Source organism: Panthera leo, chromosome A1 (assembly GCF_018350215.1).
Source record: "Panthera leo isolate Ple1 chromosome A1, P.leo_Ple1_pat1.1, whole genome shotgun sequence".
Lineage (NCBI taxonomy): Eukaryota > Metazoa > Chordata > Mammalia > Carnivora > Felidae > Panthera > Panthera leo.
This window is the reverse complement of record NC_056679.1, coordinates 81,923,272-81,942,824: the sequence shown is the minus strand read 5'-3', so window position 1 is coordinate 81,942,824 and position 19,553 is coordinate 81,923,272. Positions and strand designations below refer to the sequence as shown.

At 59.3% G+C, this 19,553-nt stretch overlaps 1 protein-coding gene across 1 annotated transcript in view; it reads right to left on the bottom strand.

Moving 5' to 3' along the window:
* Positions 1-1,001: 1,001 nt before the first annotated feature.
* TMEM255B (transmembrane protein 255B) overlaps positions 1,002-19,553 on the bottom strand; it is a 39,735-nt gene continuing 21,183 nt past the window's right edge. The window contains exons 5-9 of the mRNA XM_042904897.1: positions 12,601-12,681; positions 10,260-10,345; positions 8,985-9,144; positions 6,233-6,376; positions 1,002-1,805 (exon numbers count right to left, since the gene is read on the bottom strand). Coding sequence (XP_042760831.1) covers positions 1,671-1,805; positions 6,233-6,376; positions 8,985-9,144; positions 10,260-10,345; positions 12,601-12,681 — 606 coding nt within the window. The 3' untranslated portion in view covers positions 1,002-1,670. The remainder of the gene's footprint in view (positions 1,806-6,232; positions 6,377-8,984; positions 9,145-10,259; positions 10,346-12,600; positions 12,682-19,553) is intronic.

The following is a 19,553-nucleotide window of genomic DNA, read 5'->3' as shown; positions in this document are numbered from 1 at the left end:
GGGGCCAGCCTCTCTTCCCCGTGCAGGCACCCACACGGCAGAGAATTCACCAAGTGGGTCCGACCCCTCAGACTGCCAAGGCCCCCTGACTTGGCCAGACCGTGCTGGCTCCTAAACTCCAGGCAGATGAGGGGGGCCCCAGATGCAGCAGCTGCAGACAGAGGCCTGGGGTTCAGGCCTTGGTGCCCGGGGCCCCCGCTCTGTGTCTGCTCCTCAGATCCCCCAGCGCAGGCTGCCTGCGGGCCAGGACGCGGCCCTGTTTCCTGCCTGCCACTAATAAGCAGGACTTCCTTTGAAGGACAAAGCTGTTGTTTCCGGGGTGCAAACCCCGAGGGTGGGCACCGCCTCCCCCCTCCAGGAGGAAGTCTGCGCAGGGCTGTGTGGGGCCACCACCCGGTCAGGGCGCAGGAGCCTCACTTCACAGTAGCCAAAGTCGGCTCCGAGCAAACTGCCGTTCTAACCAAGCCAACCAGCCAGCTCCGTGGCCTGGCCCACCGTGTCGCCCGCACGCCACGCGGGTGGCACCTTCCGCAGAGAAAGCTTTCCGTGTCCTCAGACAACAGGATGAGGCGTTTCTGCACCAGGCTGAGGATAAGGTCTGTTCGAATTGCGTTCGCAGCCAGCAGGGGGGGCCGGAGACCGCGGCTCCTTACCATCCTCTTCTTTTTTCCTTTCTTCCCTCCCCCTCGCCCTCCCCCTCCTGTCGCCCCTCCCACACCACCACCCCCCCCCCCCCCCCCCCCCCCCGACTGACTTATCTCTTTTCCCCAGTGACCCAGGACTGTACTTTAGGACTCGGGCCTGTCACTCAACCAGGATTTGGTCATTTCCCAGGGGTGTGCCCTCCAGCAGCACCAGGTGCCTGGGTCACTAGTGCTGGTCCGTAAGTCAGAGCTCACTCCAGGTTCTGTGGAAGGGCCTCAGGAGCTGCGCACCCCAGGGGTCACTCGGAACACAGAGGCTGGAGTTAGAGGCATCTGCCCTGCAGGCAAGGGGGACCGCACATGCGGCAGCCGGAAGTCCGGATGCCTTGGGTAGGAAACAGGTGGCCTGGGATAGCAAGCCTTTCTGCAGGTGGGACGGCGGGTTTGGACACGGAGCGTGCACAGACCTCAGCGAACACACACTTTACAAGCAGTGCTGGAATTTGAGCCAAAGCATCTTTTTATCCCCAGCAAGTAAATGCCGAGAGAACACAGCTCTGAGCATGGAGACCATGCACTTCTTGAGGACACCATATAAACATGTGAACATACAACACATGTCCTTGAAACATGATCCTCACACAGGATATGCTGAGCCGTATTCCCTTTGCAAAATAATAACTAACTCATTAAGAGGACAGTGAGGAAGCAGCTTTTTAGCGAGCGATGACAGAGGACCAGACCAAGGGGGCTCCAGGTGGACACGCTGGATCTGTCTAGTGTCCGGCTTACACTCTGGGCTGGGTGGCCGAGCAGAGGTGCAGCCTGGGGGGGTCTCAGTCACCTGGGGTTCCGTCCCCACCACTGGTCCTGGCCTCTCTGCCCATGGATTCGCCCAGGAGGGGAGAGAGGGTGTGGACTTCTGGAACATTCCCCTGACGTCTCTAGGAGGTTGGCCACAGAAGCAGGGTTTGTAGCGGCTGCTTTTTTAACCAAAAACCTATTTTTCAATCTACCCCCTGTGTGTCAGGGAGTGTAGGGGGGAGGCTTCTCTCCTGGAAGGAAGTGGGCTGGAGCACAGAGAGGGGGGTCGTTGGGAGGCTGCAAATCCTCAGACAGAGGAGGGTCCCTGGGAGTCGAGGCTGGGAGATGGCCACAGCGCTGTAACAGAACAGAAAGGCGTCCTCAGTCGGCGGAGGGGCCAGCCCCACACACAGTCTACACAGAGCCTTCCTGGGGCCTGGGGTCCTTCCACACCCAGGGCCATCCGCCTTACGCAGGCCCCCTGATCGGACCACAGGAGCCTCCCGGGCACACACTCTGCGCCTGCAGCCGCCTACAGGGGTGCCCATCTTCCAAATTCCTAGCTCCTGGCCACGCAACGTCCAAGGAAGATGCTGCCTAGAGCATCTGGGGAGGGGGGCAGGGGGGGGGGGTGGTGGGCAGCGCTCTGGGCTCCCCACCACTTTGTATTTGAAGGAAAAAATAAGACATCAACATTTTCATCATAGCCCAATGGTTAATTTCAGGTGTCCACTTGGTCAGGCCTTCGTGCACAGATGCTCAAACACCAGTCTGGATGTTGTTACGAAGGTATTTCCAGATGTGATTGGCATTTACATCAGTCCAATCGGTTGAAGGCTGAATTTCCCTCATAAGAGGGAAAGACTGAATTCCCTGGGAAGAGGGGCTCTGCCTCCAGACTGACCAGACATGCAAGATCTGTTTTCCCCTGGTCTGCAGCCTACATCTGTCCTGGCCTGGACGTTCAGGGATCTGTCTCTCTGCCTGTGTCTGTCTCTCAGTCTCTGTCTGTCTCTGTCTCTCTGCCTCTTTCTGTGTATCAATATCTGTATCATCTGTATATGCACACAATCCTATCCGTTCTGTTTCCCTGAGGAACCCCCACTAACACACAGACTCAAGTAAAAGTGATTCTGAGAACAAAAATGTTGGGTATGGCGCATATTTTAAATCAATAAAATTTCCAGTTTTTCTCCACCTACCAACAAAACTCTTAAATTTTCCCCCTTGAATTCTAATGGTTAGAAATGCCTTCTTAAGGGGCACCTGGGGGGGTGCTCAGGAGGTTAAGTGTCCGACTCTTGGTTTTGGCTCAAGTCATTATCTCACAGTTTGTGAGTTCCAGCCCCGCACTGGGCTCCATGTGACAGAGTGGAGCCTGCTTGGGATTCGCTCTCTTTCCCTCTCTATCTGCCCCTCTCACTTTCTCTCTCTTTCTCAAAATAAATAAATAAGCCTTAAAAACAAAAGAAAATGAGTGTCTACTTAAAACCAATATGTAAATAAATAAAGCTAGAAGTCCCCTCTATGAAATACCCAGGGTGTGTAAGAGCCCTGATCTCCTGGCCCTGCTGCGGCCCCTCTACTCCCCACCCACCAGTGCCGGGGGCTCTTGAGAGGCCAGCCTCCTGGACTGTGGCTCCCCTTCCCCAGGGGCCCTGGGATCTCAGGATTCTGGAAGAAGAATGCCCTCACAGGCCATAGCTGAACCCAGGAATACCACCCTGCTCAGAGTCGACAGCATGGGCTTCAGAATCCAATGGTCGGGGACCTGCCCACCCCTGTTTCTCCCTTCTGACTGTGGGGGGACAAAGCAAACTTCTAGAGAACATTCCCTGTATTCTGCTGGTAGCTCCCAGTCTCTCCCATGCCTATATCCACTTGCCCTCCACTGGAAATGAGCAGCTCAGAGACCACAGAGTAAATCACCACGAGCCACAAACTAACCCATCACAGGCCACAGACTAAACCACCATAGACTACAGAATAAACCACCTCAGAGCACAGACAAAACCACCACAGACCACAGACTAAACCACCACAGACCACAGACTAAACCACCATGAACCACAGACTAAACCACCATGAACCACAGACTAAACCACCATAGACCATGGAATAAACCACCACAGAGCACAGACTAAACCACCACAGACTAAACCATCATGAACCACAGACTAAACCACCATAAACCATGGAATAAACCACCACAGAGCACAGACTAAACCACCACGGACTAAACCATCATGAACCACAGACTAAACCACCACAGACCATGGAATAAACCACCACAGAGGACAGAATAAAGCACCACAGACCACAGACAAAAGGACCACAGGCCACAGACTAAACCACCATGGACCACAGACTAAAGCACCACAGACCACAGAGAAAACCACCACCAACGGAGTAAACACAGACCACAGACTAAACCACCGTGAACCACAGACTAAACCACTACAGATCACCAAGGAAATTTCTGTGAGCCCTGAGGAAGACCACTGGCAGACAGGGCCCCACTGGGACAGCTCTGTCCACACAGGCAGCCCCATCAGGGAAGCAGATGAGCCGTCCTGCATGTCCTGGCCAGGCAACCTGGGGAGCAGGGAGGTGGGGTCCCTTGAAGGTCTTCCTTTTGACGAATGGCTCCAAACAGCCCTGACTACCGCTGGTCCTGACCACCGTCTGCTCCCTGCTACTGCGTGGGGTGTACTTTGCTGCCAATGATGGCACTTGGAGCACCCCGTTTCCCTCTCCATTGGTCACGAGACCGCTTTGGCTCTGCTTCTCTCCCCGGGGGACACCTGGAGGCCCCTGACTGGTCATCTCCCCAGATCTCGGCGTGGGCACATATGTAATTATGCCCCCGCACACGCTGCAGACGGAGGCTGGAGAGGCAGGGGGGGACCCAAGCCCCCCGGGGCAAAGAGAGAGCATCTGTGTTCGTGACAAGCCAGAGGCCCTGAAGGTGACTGGGGGTGGAATGTGGCACAGGAATAAAGCCGACACGTGGAAGGCCACTGCCACACGTGGAAGGCCACTGCCACACGTGGAAGGCCCCCGCCATGCCCAGCTCCCACAAGGAGCACGTCTGCTGAGGAGACGCACCGTAACCTGTAAGAGCAGGACACCCGCCCCGGGGCCTGAGGTCAGGACACAGACTCGGCAAGGGCCCCCCACAGCTGCCTGCCCCAAAGACCGGCAGGCCCCCAGGGCAAGTCAGGCCTGGCATTTGGGGTGCACCCGGGGCCAAGCTTGTGGGAGACGTCGGACACGGGCCAGGGCCCTGGCAGGACTGCCTCCCAGCCTACAGCACGCACCACAGCTCAAGGCCACGCCTCCCCTCCCTGGAGCAGATGAGCCACACCTGGGCCAGTCCTGCCTACACTCGGGTGGGTGACACGGCACTGTGGTTGGTCACCAAAGGGGCCCAGCGCCCACGGGTCCAGCTTCCCTACAGCTGTGGGTCTCACGCTCTGGGTTTGGCAGACTAAGGGGATGGGGAGCCAGAGCAGAGCCTTTAGGACACAGGCCACAGCCAAGGCCACGTGGTCCTTACCATGGCGGGGACCAGAGGGGATACCCAAGGGCAGATGTGGGCGATACTCCTGGGAAGATAATGCTGCCACGCATGGCCACCTGGGCATCTGGGAAGGTGGTGTCCGGTGCCTCAGGGTGGTGCCTGTCCTTGGGGGTGAGCGCTATAGGGTTGTGGGCAAACACTGTCGTTTCCTGAGCCCTGATCTCATCCCTCCCTGTGTCACAGATGTGGAGAAGATGCTCTGGACCCCTCGAGGAGGGCCTCACATGGACGCAGCAGCGAGCACCCTAGTGTCCCCATAGGACCAGGGCCTGGCGTCACTCAGGACCCGGCCGATGCTTCCTGGGAGGGAGGGGGTGCCACATGGCATGTCCCTGCAGAGACCAGAGGGGGCTGGGCTTTGGGGGTACTGCTGGGTCGGGTCCCCTTCGGGATTCAAAGGCTACACACACCCACTCCCAGAGAGCACAGCCACCAGCCTCATGGTCAAGGCACGTGGAACAGGGGCCCGCCCTGCTGGACCAGGAGGCCCGAACACCACTCAGTTTGCCCCCAGACGGCCCTTCCTCTGCGTGATGCACCCCACGTCCTGGGCTCCAGAGAGCCCCCCGCACCCACGCCCACCTGCTCATGCTGGCAGACTGGTGAGGCCTCTGTGCCCCAGGGCGGCCAGCTGGCAGGCACGTGGGCTCCCCAACAAAGCCACGACTGGAGCCCCAGGGGAGCACCCATCCAGGGACAAGGGCTCGCCCCCGCCACACAGCCCCAAGGCCCACGTGTCCTGCTGGGTTTGCCCTATGAGGTGGCCACTTCTGGGGGTGAGGTATGGCTGGGGGCAAGGCTTACGGCTCCCCGTAAATAAGTACTCACAGGCCCCCGCGGCTGGCTAGGATGTGGTGGGAACTTCTGCAGGACCCGGGCCTGGCTCAGAAAAGGCTCACAGCTCGGGCAACACTAAAGGCTGGGTCACCAGGGCCACAAGGAGCAAAGGAGCTCAAAACGTCAGGAAGGGCGAGGACAGTTGGAGTTGTCCACCATGCCCCCCTCACATCGTTCCCAGCCCTCTCACCAGTCCAGGCTGGCTTCGCCACCCTGTTACTAAACTGGGGGCAGGGAAGGCTGTGGGCCCCCATCTTCCCTCAACCTGAGCCCCCATTCATGTCTCATCTGACCACAGCTGTCCTGGATGACCACTGCCCACGATGTGAGCACACAGGCTTCCTCCAGGAGATACTGAGCCTACCTGCAGAGGCAGAGGGTAGGATGAGCAGGTGGGGAGGGGTGCGGATGGTGGGCAGAAGCCCGTGTAGGCCAGGACCTGCTGGGCAGGGTTGCAGAGGATCTGGGGTGCAGCGGAGAGGCCATAGGCCAGCTGGGACAGAGGGACCTGCCGAAAGAATGGAGAGAACGGAGACGTGTCAGCAGCCCTCCGGAAGGCGGGCGCCCCTGGCTTCAAGCCTACAGAGCCCCATCCACAAACCATCCCCATCTGACACCTGCAAGTGAGAGACCATGCCCTCAGATCAAAACTAAACACCTAAAAGTAGGGCTTATTTTTCCTTTCTATTTGTCCCAGGGACCCACCAAGATGCCAGATGAGGCCAGGATCTCTTTGGTTTCTATTTGAAAAGGCAAGGAAAATGCTGGCTTCTCCTCTCCAGGGGCCTCGTGTCCCGGGAGTCTCCGCCCAGCTGCGGCGACAGAGGGCTGACCCCCCACATGTGCTCCCCAGGCAGCACAGCACAGGGTTAGACTGCATGGTCGTGGGGATTTCCAGAGATGTGCAAATAACACCAGAGCGTCCCACCCCCTCAGGGCCCTGCTCTTGTTAGCTCACCCAGATGGCTCCAACTCTCCAGAGGAAAACAGGACTTGGGCCATCCACCTGTGGCCCCAAGGCGGGGGGCCGTGGGAGAGACCCCTCCCCAGAGGGAGGCTCAAGGGGTCCCGGACCTGAGGTGCATCCCTCCCACCAGGACAGACCTGGATTCCCATCTGACACCACGGGCAGCCCCCATGCTTCAGGAAGGGGCCTCGGGAGCCGACAGCATATCTGGAAACTTACCACCCCCACTGATGGGGAGCAGAGGCAGGTCCTGAGCAGTGGGGGTGCAGGGCACGAGCAGAGGGGAGGGAGCAGTGGAAGCAGAGAGGGCACCCAGGTCCACCCGCACCTGCAGGCCCCCGGAGGTGGAGCTCCAAGGTCTGGCACCTGCCACCTCCCAGCCCCTCCTGCCCAGGCCGCCTCTGCACACTCTGAAGGGCGAATAAGGGTGCGGAAGGAAGACGGAAAACTCAGGGCTAAGTTCGCGGGCCTGACCGCTCTGCTGCCACGTCCATGAACAAACCCTACTGTGTGCCTACTGTGTGTGTTGGGTTGAGCTAAGGGCTGTCGGGGCAGACCGGAGCTGTGCATGCCGAGGGGCGCACAGAGCATCACAGGACCCAGGCCTGGTTTGGGGGCGGCGGGGCGCAGCGCAGAGCATCACGGGATGGAGTTTTGGTGTGCTGGGGGGAGGGGGTGTGCGCAGAGCATCCCGGGACCAAGGCCTGGTGTGCAGGGGTTGGGGGACATCCGGTAGGAGGAACAGCTGCCTCTGGTGGCCTGGGGGCTTGGGCCCACAGGGCTGGTCACAGGGTAAGGGGCGCAGATGACGCCGTGGGCTGGAGAGGGGCTCGCTGGATCTTACTCTGTGCTTGTGCCATTTCGGGATTCGGGAGGGTGGGCAGGTTGGGGTCGGCATGGGCAGCCCTCTGCGGGGGACACTGGGGGCCCAGCCTGGCCTTACTCTCTCTCCTGTGCCTGCCGATCTGGCCCCAGCGGGTCCACCCTCTTGCCCGGGGCCGGCTGTGTGTGAGGACTTGCCGCTTGGGCTGCTCATGAAGCTCCTGCATTCCTCAAGATGATTTCTAAGCTATAAAATCCACTAGACGTATAAGACTACTCAGTAGGTGTAAACCTCTAAGGAATCACCTTCCCTCTTTCATTCAATGCCCCAGAGCTGTGGGTGTGCATGAGAGAACTGTCCAGAGTGGAGTGTAGACACAGCTCTGTGGCCCATTGTGACTGGTGGCCCTTCGAGGCATCATTTTATTCTTGACAAAACACTCCAGCAGCTTTATTGTAGACTCTGATGAACTCCAGTCCCTTCCAGAAAACCCACGGGGCTGACGTCCTTCCTGGGGCGGCCCATTAACTTTCACCAGGTTTTCGGGAATGACAAAGGTCTAAGCGGACACACCCCGCCTCCCGTCTACGATCTAGCCCTCTTTAGCCAGAAACTGGCAAGACTGAACACTTTGAACCGGCTACACTGGGATGCAGTGGGCTTCCGCAGAAACATCCATGACCCTGTGCAGACCACTTCCTGCCAGCATGGAAGGCACGGAACCCTTTCCCAACTCACATGGGTGTTGGGTGTTCTCTGGAGTCCGTGACCTGAGGTGGGGGCGACCCCATGGCGTGCCTCCACGGCCAAGGACGACCCGCCCCAGGAGGGGTCAGCCGAGCAGTGCAGGAATTCTAGTTTGGAACAAGCAGTCTCAGGGAGAAGAGGGGACAAGTGTCCTGCACAGCCCAGCCCCACGTGTAAGCTGCTTCCTGCGGAGAGGCTCCCCACCCCTGCCAGAGCGCCCACCCCTAAAGCTCTCCCATCACACGTCCGCATCCCTGCCGGGAGCACCCGGCCCTACAGCTCCCAGACAGCATGCCCCCGCCCCCGCCCGCCCTAGTGCCCACCCCTACAGCTGTCCAATGGCATGTCCCCACATGCCCTAGAGGCTGCCTAGATGGCAGCACATGTCCTAGAGTAGCTGCTTCTGGAAGCGACCAGTGAAGGCTTGCTGTCGCCCTAACAGACGGCTGGCAGTTTCCATGAGCCTCCGTTTCCTCCTTTGTTAGTGACGATAAGGAGGCCCGCCTTGCCCACCTCAGAGGACACAGGCCCCAGAGCCCCGACCTGTCCGTAGGGCCAGCACCAGGGGGCCCTACTCACCATGTCCTTGAAGGCCCCCAGGACAGCTGCCGTGAGGATACCCAGGAACACACCCAGGACGTTCAGCACCGCTGAGGCCCAGAGTAGCCGGTACAGGTGAAGCACATCCTGACAGCTGCTCACGCCCACGAACTCGTAGTAGGTGGGAGAAGATTCGGCGCTGCAGGTGGAGGGGAACAGGTCACAGCCAGTGCCACAGCCTGCGAGTTGCTCCCGGACAGGCTGTAGTCTTTGGCCATAAAACCCCGCAGCTCTGTTGGTGCTGCGGGGGACGGGTTGGGGGACACTGCCCCTCATGAACCAGCCCAGCTGCACCCTGAGTTCATGGTGAGAAAGCTGTTCCCCAGGGCATCTGGACATCCCTCCAGGAAAAGAGCCCAGGCCTCCCAAGAGCAGGCCTGGCCCCCAAAAGAGCAGGAAGGCCCCCAAAGAGCAGGAAGGACCACCCAAGTCCACTCCCCAAACCCAAGCGCAGGCAGAAGGGCACCCTCAGAGCGAGCAGGCCTGACACGGAGCTCTCTGTACCCGGCTGCCTTGGCAGGGAGCACAGGAAGGTGAGCCCACAGGGGATTCATCCTGGCCCTCCCCACACGGGACTGAGGCCATCTGTGCGTAGCTGGACCACGGTGCTGTGGCCGAGGGCCTGCAGCCGGGCCCTCAGGACTGCGTGGAGACGGTGACCCACACACGTGCTGCTTTAGCCACTCTTGCTTGGAAATGGGAGGGAACCATCTTTGGGGGAAGGAGGTTGTAGCTTAAAGCCCCGGAGTTTTCAGCAATTCAAGAGAGGCATCCCCAAGAAGCATACGTGAAAGCCTGCTGGTTTTAATGTAGGTGTTCAAGCTATTAACACAAAACCGGTGCCCAGGGCCTTAGTAGGAAGCCTGACCCTTAAGGACGGACACCGGCGGCTCCGTGTGGGCGAGCCTGAGCGCCAAGAACCCAGGGCCTGTCCTGGGGAGGCTCTCACAGTCCACATCACAGAAGAGTGTCCTCTGCTGCCCGCAGATGAAGAGAAGGGGGACCTTCTGCAGCCCACCCCAGCTGCCTGCCCCAGCCAAGCAGGGAGGAAGCACTGAGGAACTTGGGCGTCCAGATGCACAGTCTCGAGGCAGAGCTGCAACCATGGGGCAGGAGGCCGTGTCCCTCCCTGTCCCTCCCCCCCCATGCAGCCTCAGTTTCCCATCTGTGAGATGAGAACCCCTCCCTCACACAGGCATGGGGCAGGGGCCAGGAGAGGGACTGCTTGCTGCCCAGTTGGGCCCCAGCCCTCACCTCTGACAATTGTAGAGGTCACAGCAGTAACAGGTGCTGCTTTTCACCTTCAGCGGGCACTGGCCGTTAAAGGAGTGACAGGTGACCTGCCAGCAGAGAGACATTGTCAGGTGCCTGTCCTTCCTTGACCTGGAGTGGGCAGGGCTGCCTCCCCCGGGGCCAGGGCCCGGCCACTGCGCCTGGGTCAGTCAGGAGCTCCTCCTCCTGAGCCAGATTTCCTGACCCTCCACATGCTTGCGGGTGGCAGGACCTTCCCCTGCTGGAGGGTCAGAGGACCAGGCTTGGCCACCAGGGAGTCCAGGCAGCCAACATCTGGTGGACAAGGAGAGGGAGAGGGCTCTAGGCTCTGTGCCTACAGGTGGGGACACCTCCAGGTGGGGACAGGTGAGACGGCTCCAGGTGGGGACAGGTGGGAACGTCTCCAGGTGGGAACAGGTGGGACAGGTGGGGACACCTCCAGGTGACCACACATAGGGCCACAAGCTCCCAGCAGCCCGACCTTGCCACGCCAGCCCTGTGTAAGCCACGTGGAGGCCTCCCCTTGGGCACCTGCTGCAAAGACACGGCAAGTGGTTGGGAGACTTGATGTTAAAAGAGCAAAATTAGGCAAAACCATGTGCCTTCCTCCCTCCCCCAGGACTGTCAACACGTGACACAGCCATGCCGCCCACACGTGGGAGGTAACCGGGGTGGAGACCACCCCCCTTCAGAAGGAAGACGGTGCCATCTGGGGAGGAGACGCTTCTGAGGGAGGATGGTGTGCTGAGGGCTGGTGGGCCAGACTCTCATCAAGGATTCAGCTGGCCCAGGACAGGTGAGGGAGCAGGGCCCCACCCCAGAGGCCCTCGGACCGTCCCTGGCGCCCCGGCCCCTCTTTGGCCGCACCTCCAGAACCACTGGACTCGTGGACTTCCTTTCAGGGTCCTGTGGCTGCAGGCCATGGGACGCTCTGGTGTGTGCAAGCAAGGGCAGGAGGGAGGCTCACTGGAAATGACAAAGGGCCCTGGGAGGGGCAGGGCTGGAGGCTGATGGGGAGGAGGGAGGGCTGCACGTGCCTGATGGGAAGGTCAGCGCCACAGGCCGGAGATCTGGAGGTCAAGAGGCCTGACCCTAAGCGTCCCCTCCCAAGAAGTGTGCAACCACATGGGACGGGGGTTAGAACTGGTCAGCCAGCAAGGGTCTCCAGCCCAGCCTGGCCCACTGCCTGCTTTGCAGGCGAAGCTCCATATAGTCACGCTCCTCTGACAACACCTTGCCCGTGGCCACTGTCACACCAGAGAGACAGGGTCAAGTAGCTGGGACAGAGACCACTTGGCCTATAAACCCTGAAATATTACTGACCCTTTATGGGGCAAGCTGCCGGCCCTGGTTTAGAGCGGTGCGGGCAGCGTGGGTCCCTGAGTCCTCAGGGAGCTTTGCAAATCCTGTGTCTACTGAATCAACAAACTGAGGCGGGACCCAGAGTCAGGATTTGCTCAAGCCCCTGGGCTGGTTCTAAGAGACAGAGGGTCGGGAGCAAGGGGCAAGCCCCGGACACGTGGGCCTGTCCTCAGAAGCCTGACTGATGGGATTCAGGAAGGGGTCCTGCCTCTCCCTGACGCCAGGAGTAGAGGGGAGCAGGAAGGAAGGGCAGCCAGCTGAAGTGTCTGTGGATAGGTGGGGTGCACGGGTAGGGCCTGGAGAGCCCCATGATGCCCTCGGACAGGACGAGTCCCCGGGCTCCCCCCGCCAGGCAAAAGGCCAGGAGGGCTGGGGTCAGCCTTTGGAGAAAAATGCCGCCCCCTTGGAGGGGCAGCAGGGACCCTCCAGGCCCTGAGGTCGAGGAACCTGCACAAGCCACGTGGGGGCCTGTCCAGGTGTGTGATCCAGGCTCTCAGCTCCTCCTGGACATTTGCACAGTTTGGGAGGCCATGCTCAGTGCAGCTGATGCATTCATGCAGAGCTGGGGCAAGAGGGCTGCCGGGGCTGGCCTGAGAGGGAGGGCATGCCGTCCATCCTGCACTCTTGTTCCTGGCGTCTTGTGCATGGGGAGTGGCCCAGGGACCAGCCTCTCAGCCAAGGTAAATGCAGCTGACCCAACTGTGCTTTGCAGCTGTTAATAGTGCCACACCCACCCAGACAGGGCTGCTAGCTTGCTGTGCGTCCTGCACGGGATGGCCAGCAGCTGCGACCCCCCAGGGGTGCGATGCATGAAATGCCAGCGCTGGCTGGAACAGAGCGCGGGTGCTCACAGAGAGCTGGCAGTCAGGAGGCTGTGCATCCAGACCCCGGCCTGGGGCACAGAATGCCTGGGGGACACGGATTAGCGCAGCAAAAGCTCACGGACCCCCGCCCTACATACCTCTGTCTGGTAGGCGTCATGCACATAACCCACCTCACTGGAGAAAAACTGGCATCTTCCCGCAGCCAATGGCCTGGGCTCCTAGACACAAAGACACACGAGCGATAGAGGAGGTTCATCCCTGGGCCAGGGGTGGCCGTTGGCTATTTCAGACCCATCTGCCCCAGGCTCTGAGCCTAAGGAAGCCACTGGAGTCTGCCAGGCGGGGGCCACAGAGTGGGAGATGCCACGGCTCCTTCCAGGGCAGCTGGGCCACTGTGTCCAGGACACCAGAGCAGATGCCTCGGGGGGCACACACCTGCCCGGAAGGCTGGGCTGACACGTCCCCCTCCCCCCGCCACCAGCATCGCATGGGCAGCCGAGAGGAGGCGGCTGCCGGATATTTTGAGGTGCAGTCCTCTGCCCTGAACAAGGACACCCCTTGGTGCCTGCCTCTTTCTCTAAAACAAAACATTTGTTTTCTACTAGGAAGGGAGAAAAAAGGATTCTTGTTAATTCACTCACCCACCCAGTCCTTGACCTGACCATCCATTCAACCATGCCTGCCACCACCCCACCCCCTTCTCCCCGCACTCCCTCCACTCTTCCCTCCTTCTCCTTGCCCTCCTCCACCCCACCCTTCCTCCTCCCTGCCCTCCCGCCCCCCCCCCCCGCTTCTTCTCTCTGTCCCTCTGTCCTTCCCTCCATCCACCAACCACTGCATACACACCCACCTATGGCCCTGTTCAATTTTCCAACCACAAGCCTGTGCCCAGCATTCACAGAGGAGATGCAGAGCCAGACTCTGATGGTACCAGGGTTAGACACAGGCCCCAACCCCAGCTGACCGCTGGAGGAGACATACCCTCCAGGTGACAAGGCACCTGTACCCGCTGTGGCAGAGACTGGTGAGGCCCGGGAGCCTGTGCGACTGGTGAGGTGCACAGTTAGGGCCTCACACCCGCTCTTACTTCCCAGTGCACTCCCATCTCTGACCCAAGATGAGCGTAGAAACCACCAGGGACCGCAATGCAGGCAACAGATGAGGACGGGGCCCGCACACCAGGCCCATTTGGATGCGCTGAGCGGCCCAAGGGAGATGGACACAGAGCACGGCAGATGGGTGCCGGGCGGACGATGGGGCTGTGCAGGGGGCAGGGTAGAGGGGCTGGTGCCCTGAGGTCCCGCGGTGAGCAGCGGTGACGGGCCTGCAACCCCTGAGCCCCCCTCACCCCCAGGCACCTGCCGATTCTGCTCGGCCCCACCTTTTGGGATGTCATGCCAACAGGGCCTCGTTCCAGCAGCTTTGGCTCAGTGTCCCATTGACTCTCACCACCGGCAGCACCGAGTGACAGCGGCATCCTGCCGGCTCTGCTAGACCAGTGCCCTTCCTCCCGCCGACAACCACAGGGAAACGCCCTTTCTGAGTCTGGAAGGGTCAGACACATGGGCCACCCTGTCCAGGTCCCAGTCCAGCCCCCTCGAGGCCTGGCCGCCGGCCTGGGAGACATCCCACCGTTGCTCTTGGTTCGGTCGGCTGGGCCCAGTAGCAAGTCGCAGAGGCTTGAACAGCAGGCATTTGTTCTGACAGCCCTCGTGGTGGCAGCCTCTTCCCACCCTGTCCTCACCGGGCAGACCGTGGGCTCTGGTCTCTCTCTGCAGACAGGAATCCCACAAGGGGGGCCTCACCTGGCCCTGATCACCTCCTGAAGGCCGCCTACTGAGGCCGCCACGCACAAGGGCTCCGGGGGCACAGACTCCCAGGCCGCGGCAGCTCCTGGCTCCGCACCTCATTAAGTCAGACACGGAGAGCTGGTGTGAGACTCGGAGTTGGCCGCAAATCCTCTTGCTGACACAGAAGCACCAGTGGCTGGTTTCATTTTCTGTCTGACCTTCAGTGTCCAATCAGGGTGAAAAAATTCTTAATAGTTCAAATTAAATACAACTGCGACCATTTTAGTTCCACCTGCCACATAGACTTCTCCGAATTTACGATCACACTGGAAATAGCGTTTCTCTGGGGCCAGAGGCCATAGTCAGCGTCATTCTGGCCCAGGAAAAGGGGCAGTGGGTGTTCAGGAAGACCACTGAGAGGCGCCGGGGTGGCTGTCAGTTGAGCAGCTGACTCTTGATTTCAGCTCAGGTCATAATCTCACGGTTCATGAGTTTGAGCCCCACATCGGGCTCTGTGCTGACAGTGTGGAATCTGCTTCGGATCCTCTCTCTCTCTCTCTCTCTCTCTCTCTCTCAAATGAGTAAACTTTAAAAACCAAAAAAGACCACTATGACACGGTTTTTATTTCTTGACCGTTCTACGTAAATTAGTGTTAAGACCCTCTACATACTAACATGAGACTCTAAGTCACTAAAGTTCAGTTAAAACCCCGTGTGTCTCCTGTAGGGGGACACAGTGGCCTTCAGGCCATGACTGGCCCACCACCTGATTTTGTAAATAAAGTTTTATTGGCACACAGCCATGCACATTTGTCTGCATATCGTCTGTGGCTGCTTCTGTGCTGTAGCAGCTGAACTCAGTAGCCATGGCAGAGGCCACATGGCCACAGATCTAATGCGCCACCCCAGCCCCTAGCACGCCTGGCAGGGCAGGACTTTGGTGAGCAGCTGTGAACAGAGGCACCGGGGCCAGCAGGAGGAGAAGGACACCACGCCCCCTACCATCAGCGCAGTGTGTCCAGTCCCTGCAGGTGTCCCAAACCAGCACTAAACTAAACACTCTGGGGCAACCGCAAAGTGGCTGTGCTAAAGAGAAGTCCGTCTTGACCCCATTATCTGCCGTGGCCCCCGTGGTGGACCAGAGCCACGAGTCCAGCAGCCCAGAAGACCTGCCGGAGGCCCCTCTGGGTGGAAACAGGTGGGCTGACAGCTGACAGATGTCCTGCCAGGGGCGACCTTCCAGAAGTCCCACGCGTCTGAGAAAGAGGCTGAGGGAAGACATGCCTTCTCTGCTCACGCCTGCAGCTGCACAGAGAGCCCCCCTTGAGAAGCAAGTGGTTTTGAAGGGACTTTCTCTCCAATGAGTGCCGCGTGGGAGGCGAGGCCAGGAGACTCCCATGCACACGGCAGGGCTGGAATTTTCACTCAGAAACCGGGGTTCCAGAAGCCATCTCCCACCCCCCAAGCCCTCGGGGCTCAGCTTAGGAGCAAGAGCGAGTGCACAGGGAGAGAGCCTGCAACAGAGAACATGAGCCAGACGTGGACCGAGGTGAGGCTGGGTCCGACCCGGTGGTGACACCAGTCCCCAAGGTCCAGTCACACGGTCACTGTTCATACGTGTGTGTCAGACCAGACGTGTGCCACGCGGAGGAGCCACAGCGACCACGTGAGTCCTGCAGGCTTAGTGCCGCTGGGCCTCTGCACCACACCCGGCACCACATCCTGTCATCCTGGTCACGTTTTCCCCACATTTTGTCCCCCAGTGTTGGCATCTCAAAATCATAATTTTGAGAAGTGCTGGAAGCCGGTTACAAGTTTCTAGGAAAGAGGGGCACCTGGGGGGCTCCGTCTTGATTTCAGCTCAGTCCACGATCCCACGGTCGTGGGTTCGAGCCCCAAACCAGGCTTGGTGTGGAGCCTGCTTAGGATTCTGTCTCTCTGCCCTTCCCCTACCAATGCACATGCCCTCTCTCTCTCAAAAAAAAAAAAAAAAAAAAAAAAGCGGGTAGGAAAGAGCCTTTGGTGAATTGGTTTTTTCACCTGTTAGCCTGTTAGACAATCACTCTCCACCCTGCAGAGTCAGGCTGGACATTTTCAACCTGGAAACTCAGCTCCTTCGTACCCTTGTTCACGTCTTCCCCGGTGCACATGCCCCGTGAGGGGGACTGGCCGGCACTCAGACGCTGGCCGTGTGCAGCCAGAGGAAGGCAGGAAACCGAGCTAAGGAATAAATGAGCAGGAGTGTGCGAGGGAGGCTGTAGGGAGGAGGCCCTCACGTCACGTGGTGGGGGGGCTCAGCGACCCCTCAGCGTGTGGTGGAGCCCGAGCTCTGCAGAGGCTGGGACAGCCACACCGGACCGGGACAATGAGGACGTGCACCTGGTCCTGGCGTTTTTGAAACCTTTTGTTTGGAAATAATTTCAAACTTGCAGAAAAGTGGAAAGAACAGAGTTCTGTAAGGCACACGTAGGATAGCCCAGGATTAACACCAGGTGCGGCAGTTTTAAAAAAAAAAACTAAGAAACCTTAAAATGTATGCAGGACGCACTGAGGACAGAGAATGCTGAGTGCTTTGCCTTCTGAGGGCAGAGGTGAGGGTACTGAGTCTGGACCCCTGCCCCCCTCCCCAGCCCGTTCTGCCCCGCAGGGAGCTGGGGACCCAGAGCCGTCGGTCACACTGCCTGGGCTCCTTTCCGGACGAAAAAAGGTGTGTCCAGCCACCCTCACCACGCTCCCCTGGCCCCACTCTCCCCCGGGTCAGCAGCCAGGCAGGGACTGGAGCCGAGGGAAGACACCCATCTTCAAACACCCCGTAACCCTTCTCAGTAAAACCCAGCTTTTACTGGCTTTGTTTTTAATAGAGGGAAAAACAGAGGGAAAAAAAAGACTGGTCACGTGAAACCCTCCGGCCAGACTCTGCCTGTGGTTTCCGAAATGTCCACACCTTGTTTCAACGGAAGGAACGCAGTCTGCCCAGGAAAGGGTGGTCCTTCCTTCACGTGGCCCTACCAGGACCCATGACTCTATTCATCCTCATCCACTCCCTGGGAGAGGAGCACCCCCCTCACAAGTAGGAAGCTGGCCTGACTTCCACCGGCTCCGCGGCCGATGGGTCCTCTCGGCAGAGGCTCGGGCCATGGGGGTGCAGTGCGCTGGAGGGGGCCCAGGCACCTGGAGCCCCCTAGGGCCAACCTCGGGCACAAGATCCTTTCCACTTTCCTGAGTCGATGCTGCCTCTTCTGACGGCAGGAAGGCTGAGCTGAGCTGCTCCTCGGGAGATGGGTCCTCACTGCTGGAAATGGATGTCCCATCGCACAGAACAAGCACAGAGAGTGTCCCCGTGTTGGGCCTCAGGCAGAAACGTGCTCTCTGCCATCCAGGTCAAGGCCATGGGGAGCCCTGCTCCTCAGGATGGAGGCAGGTCCCGCATGGCAGGCAGGACTCAGGCAGGCCAGAGGGTCCCCCAGCTCCTAAATTTCCACTTTATTTGCCTTTATTATTAAGCATCTGCCTCTGGGTCTTGTTGTTCCGTAAGTACGTGCTTGAAGATTGCGTGTAGGGCAGGGATGGGGACAGCTGCTTCTGTGTCACAGTTCAGGCCGCGACTGGGGTCCTTGCCACGGTCACACATCCTGCTGCCATGAGGCTCTACTTTCTGTTGTGTTGGTGACTTGGGCCTATGGCCAAGGGGGCCGAGTGCCAGCCTCCGTCTGCCAGCATGCTGGCTCATAGGATGGGGTGGTTGCCTCTCAGGGTTCCCTGTCCTTCCTGGAAGCAGAGGGACACTCACACCACAATGGGATCATCACACCTTCTTCTCAAGAGATGTTAATTGTGCATTTTTAGAAGGGAAAGAACTTTGACAAAGGGCATATTTACACTCGGGACGCTTCTACACACACTCCTGAGGCCTCCAGGCCGGCAGCACCTGGCTAGTAGGCAGAGTGGCACACTGACCCGCCAAGGCCTGTGGAGCGGAGAGCTGGGCCCTGCTGGGGAGGGCGCCCTCACAACCACCTGGGCTCTGCACGAAGCCCCCGGCAGAAGCCTAGTGACCTTTCCCTGGCACACTCTGCCCTCTGCCCCATGAGGGACGCCGTTCTCCACAGCATCAGACATATTGCCCCCTGTCTGGGCCTACTGAAGACCTGAGCCCACCGACGTGCCAGGAGAAAACTGCGATTAACTCTTTGTACCAGATGCCACTGGGTGAACGGGCCTCATTACCCAGGAAACACCTGGAACAGAGAGACCAGCACAAAAGTACGGCCAGGCCCAGACAGACACCACTCACTCCTCTGTCCGCCCCAGGGTGGAGCCCATGTTGAGAAGCACTGTCTGCTAGACATTTCTAAACTGACTGGCTTGTCACTGAACAGATGGGCATCTGTCTCCGGGGCACTCTCCACAGAGCTGCATTCTGAGGGCACACGTGGGGTTTCCTCCTGAGAAGGCCTTGAGATGATCACCCCCTGGCAGGCCTGTTTTGAGCCCCAAGAGGCTTTCTGTCCACCCATCCCTGCGTCCTGGCTTGGGGAGCCCTCGGTGGGTGCTGATGGCTGGAAGGCGTTGCAGAAGGCCAGGTCTCCCGTCCAGCACGACCTGCTGACATCGGCAACAGGCTCGGAAAGGAATACTGGATTTGGATCGGAGGATACGCTTTCTGTGCTAACCAAGCAGCGCGCCAGAACCATGGCAGCAAATACTGGTCAGGGACTCACAGTTCAAGTGATCTTTCCAGAAATAAAAAACAAGAAGCAGAAGTCTGGGACAAAGTACACGTACAGAGACCCCTAAAAAGTGCTATAAATGTAAAGACCTAACAAATGCCGGTGAACACCCGGGGCGGGGACGACCATGGGGCTCTGGTCAGGCTCCAGCCTGTGCCCCTTCCAGGCACCAGCGGGTCTTCATGGCCCAGGGCCACTCAGGACCCACAGATGCCTGGCCACCTGTGCAGGCCAGGGCTCTCCTGGGCAGTTCCGCCGTGATGCTCTCTGTCTCACTCTTCCTGTGCCTGCATCTGACGGCAGAGGCACAAGCCACGCTCCACAGAGGCCCAAGAGGGGCCGCCTCCCCCCACCACCCCGCCAGGGGCTTTGTTCGGCCCTGGGGAGCCCCCCGGCAGCACGCCACTCTTGGACCAATTTTTGTTCGTCCACGCGAGCTGCTACAATAAAATACTATAAACTGGCAGGGAGGGGAGGGGGTAAACAATAAACAATTTGCTTCTCACAGCACAGAGCCTGGAAGTCCACGGTCAGGAGGGGCTGCCAGATCCAGTGTGTGTGGGGGCCCCC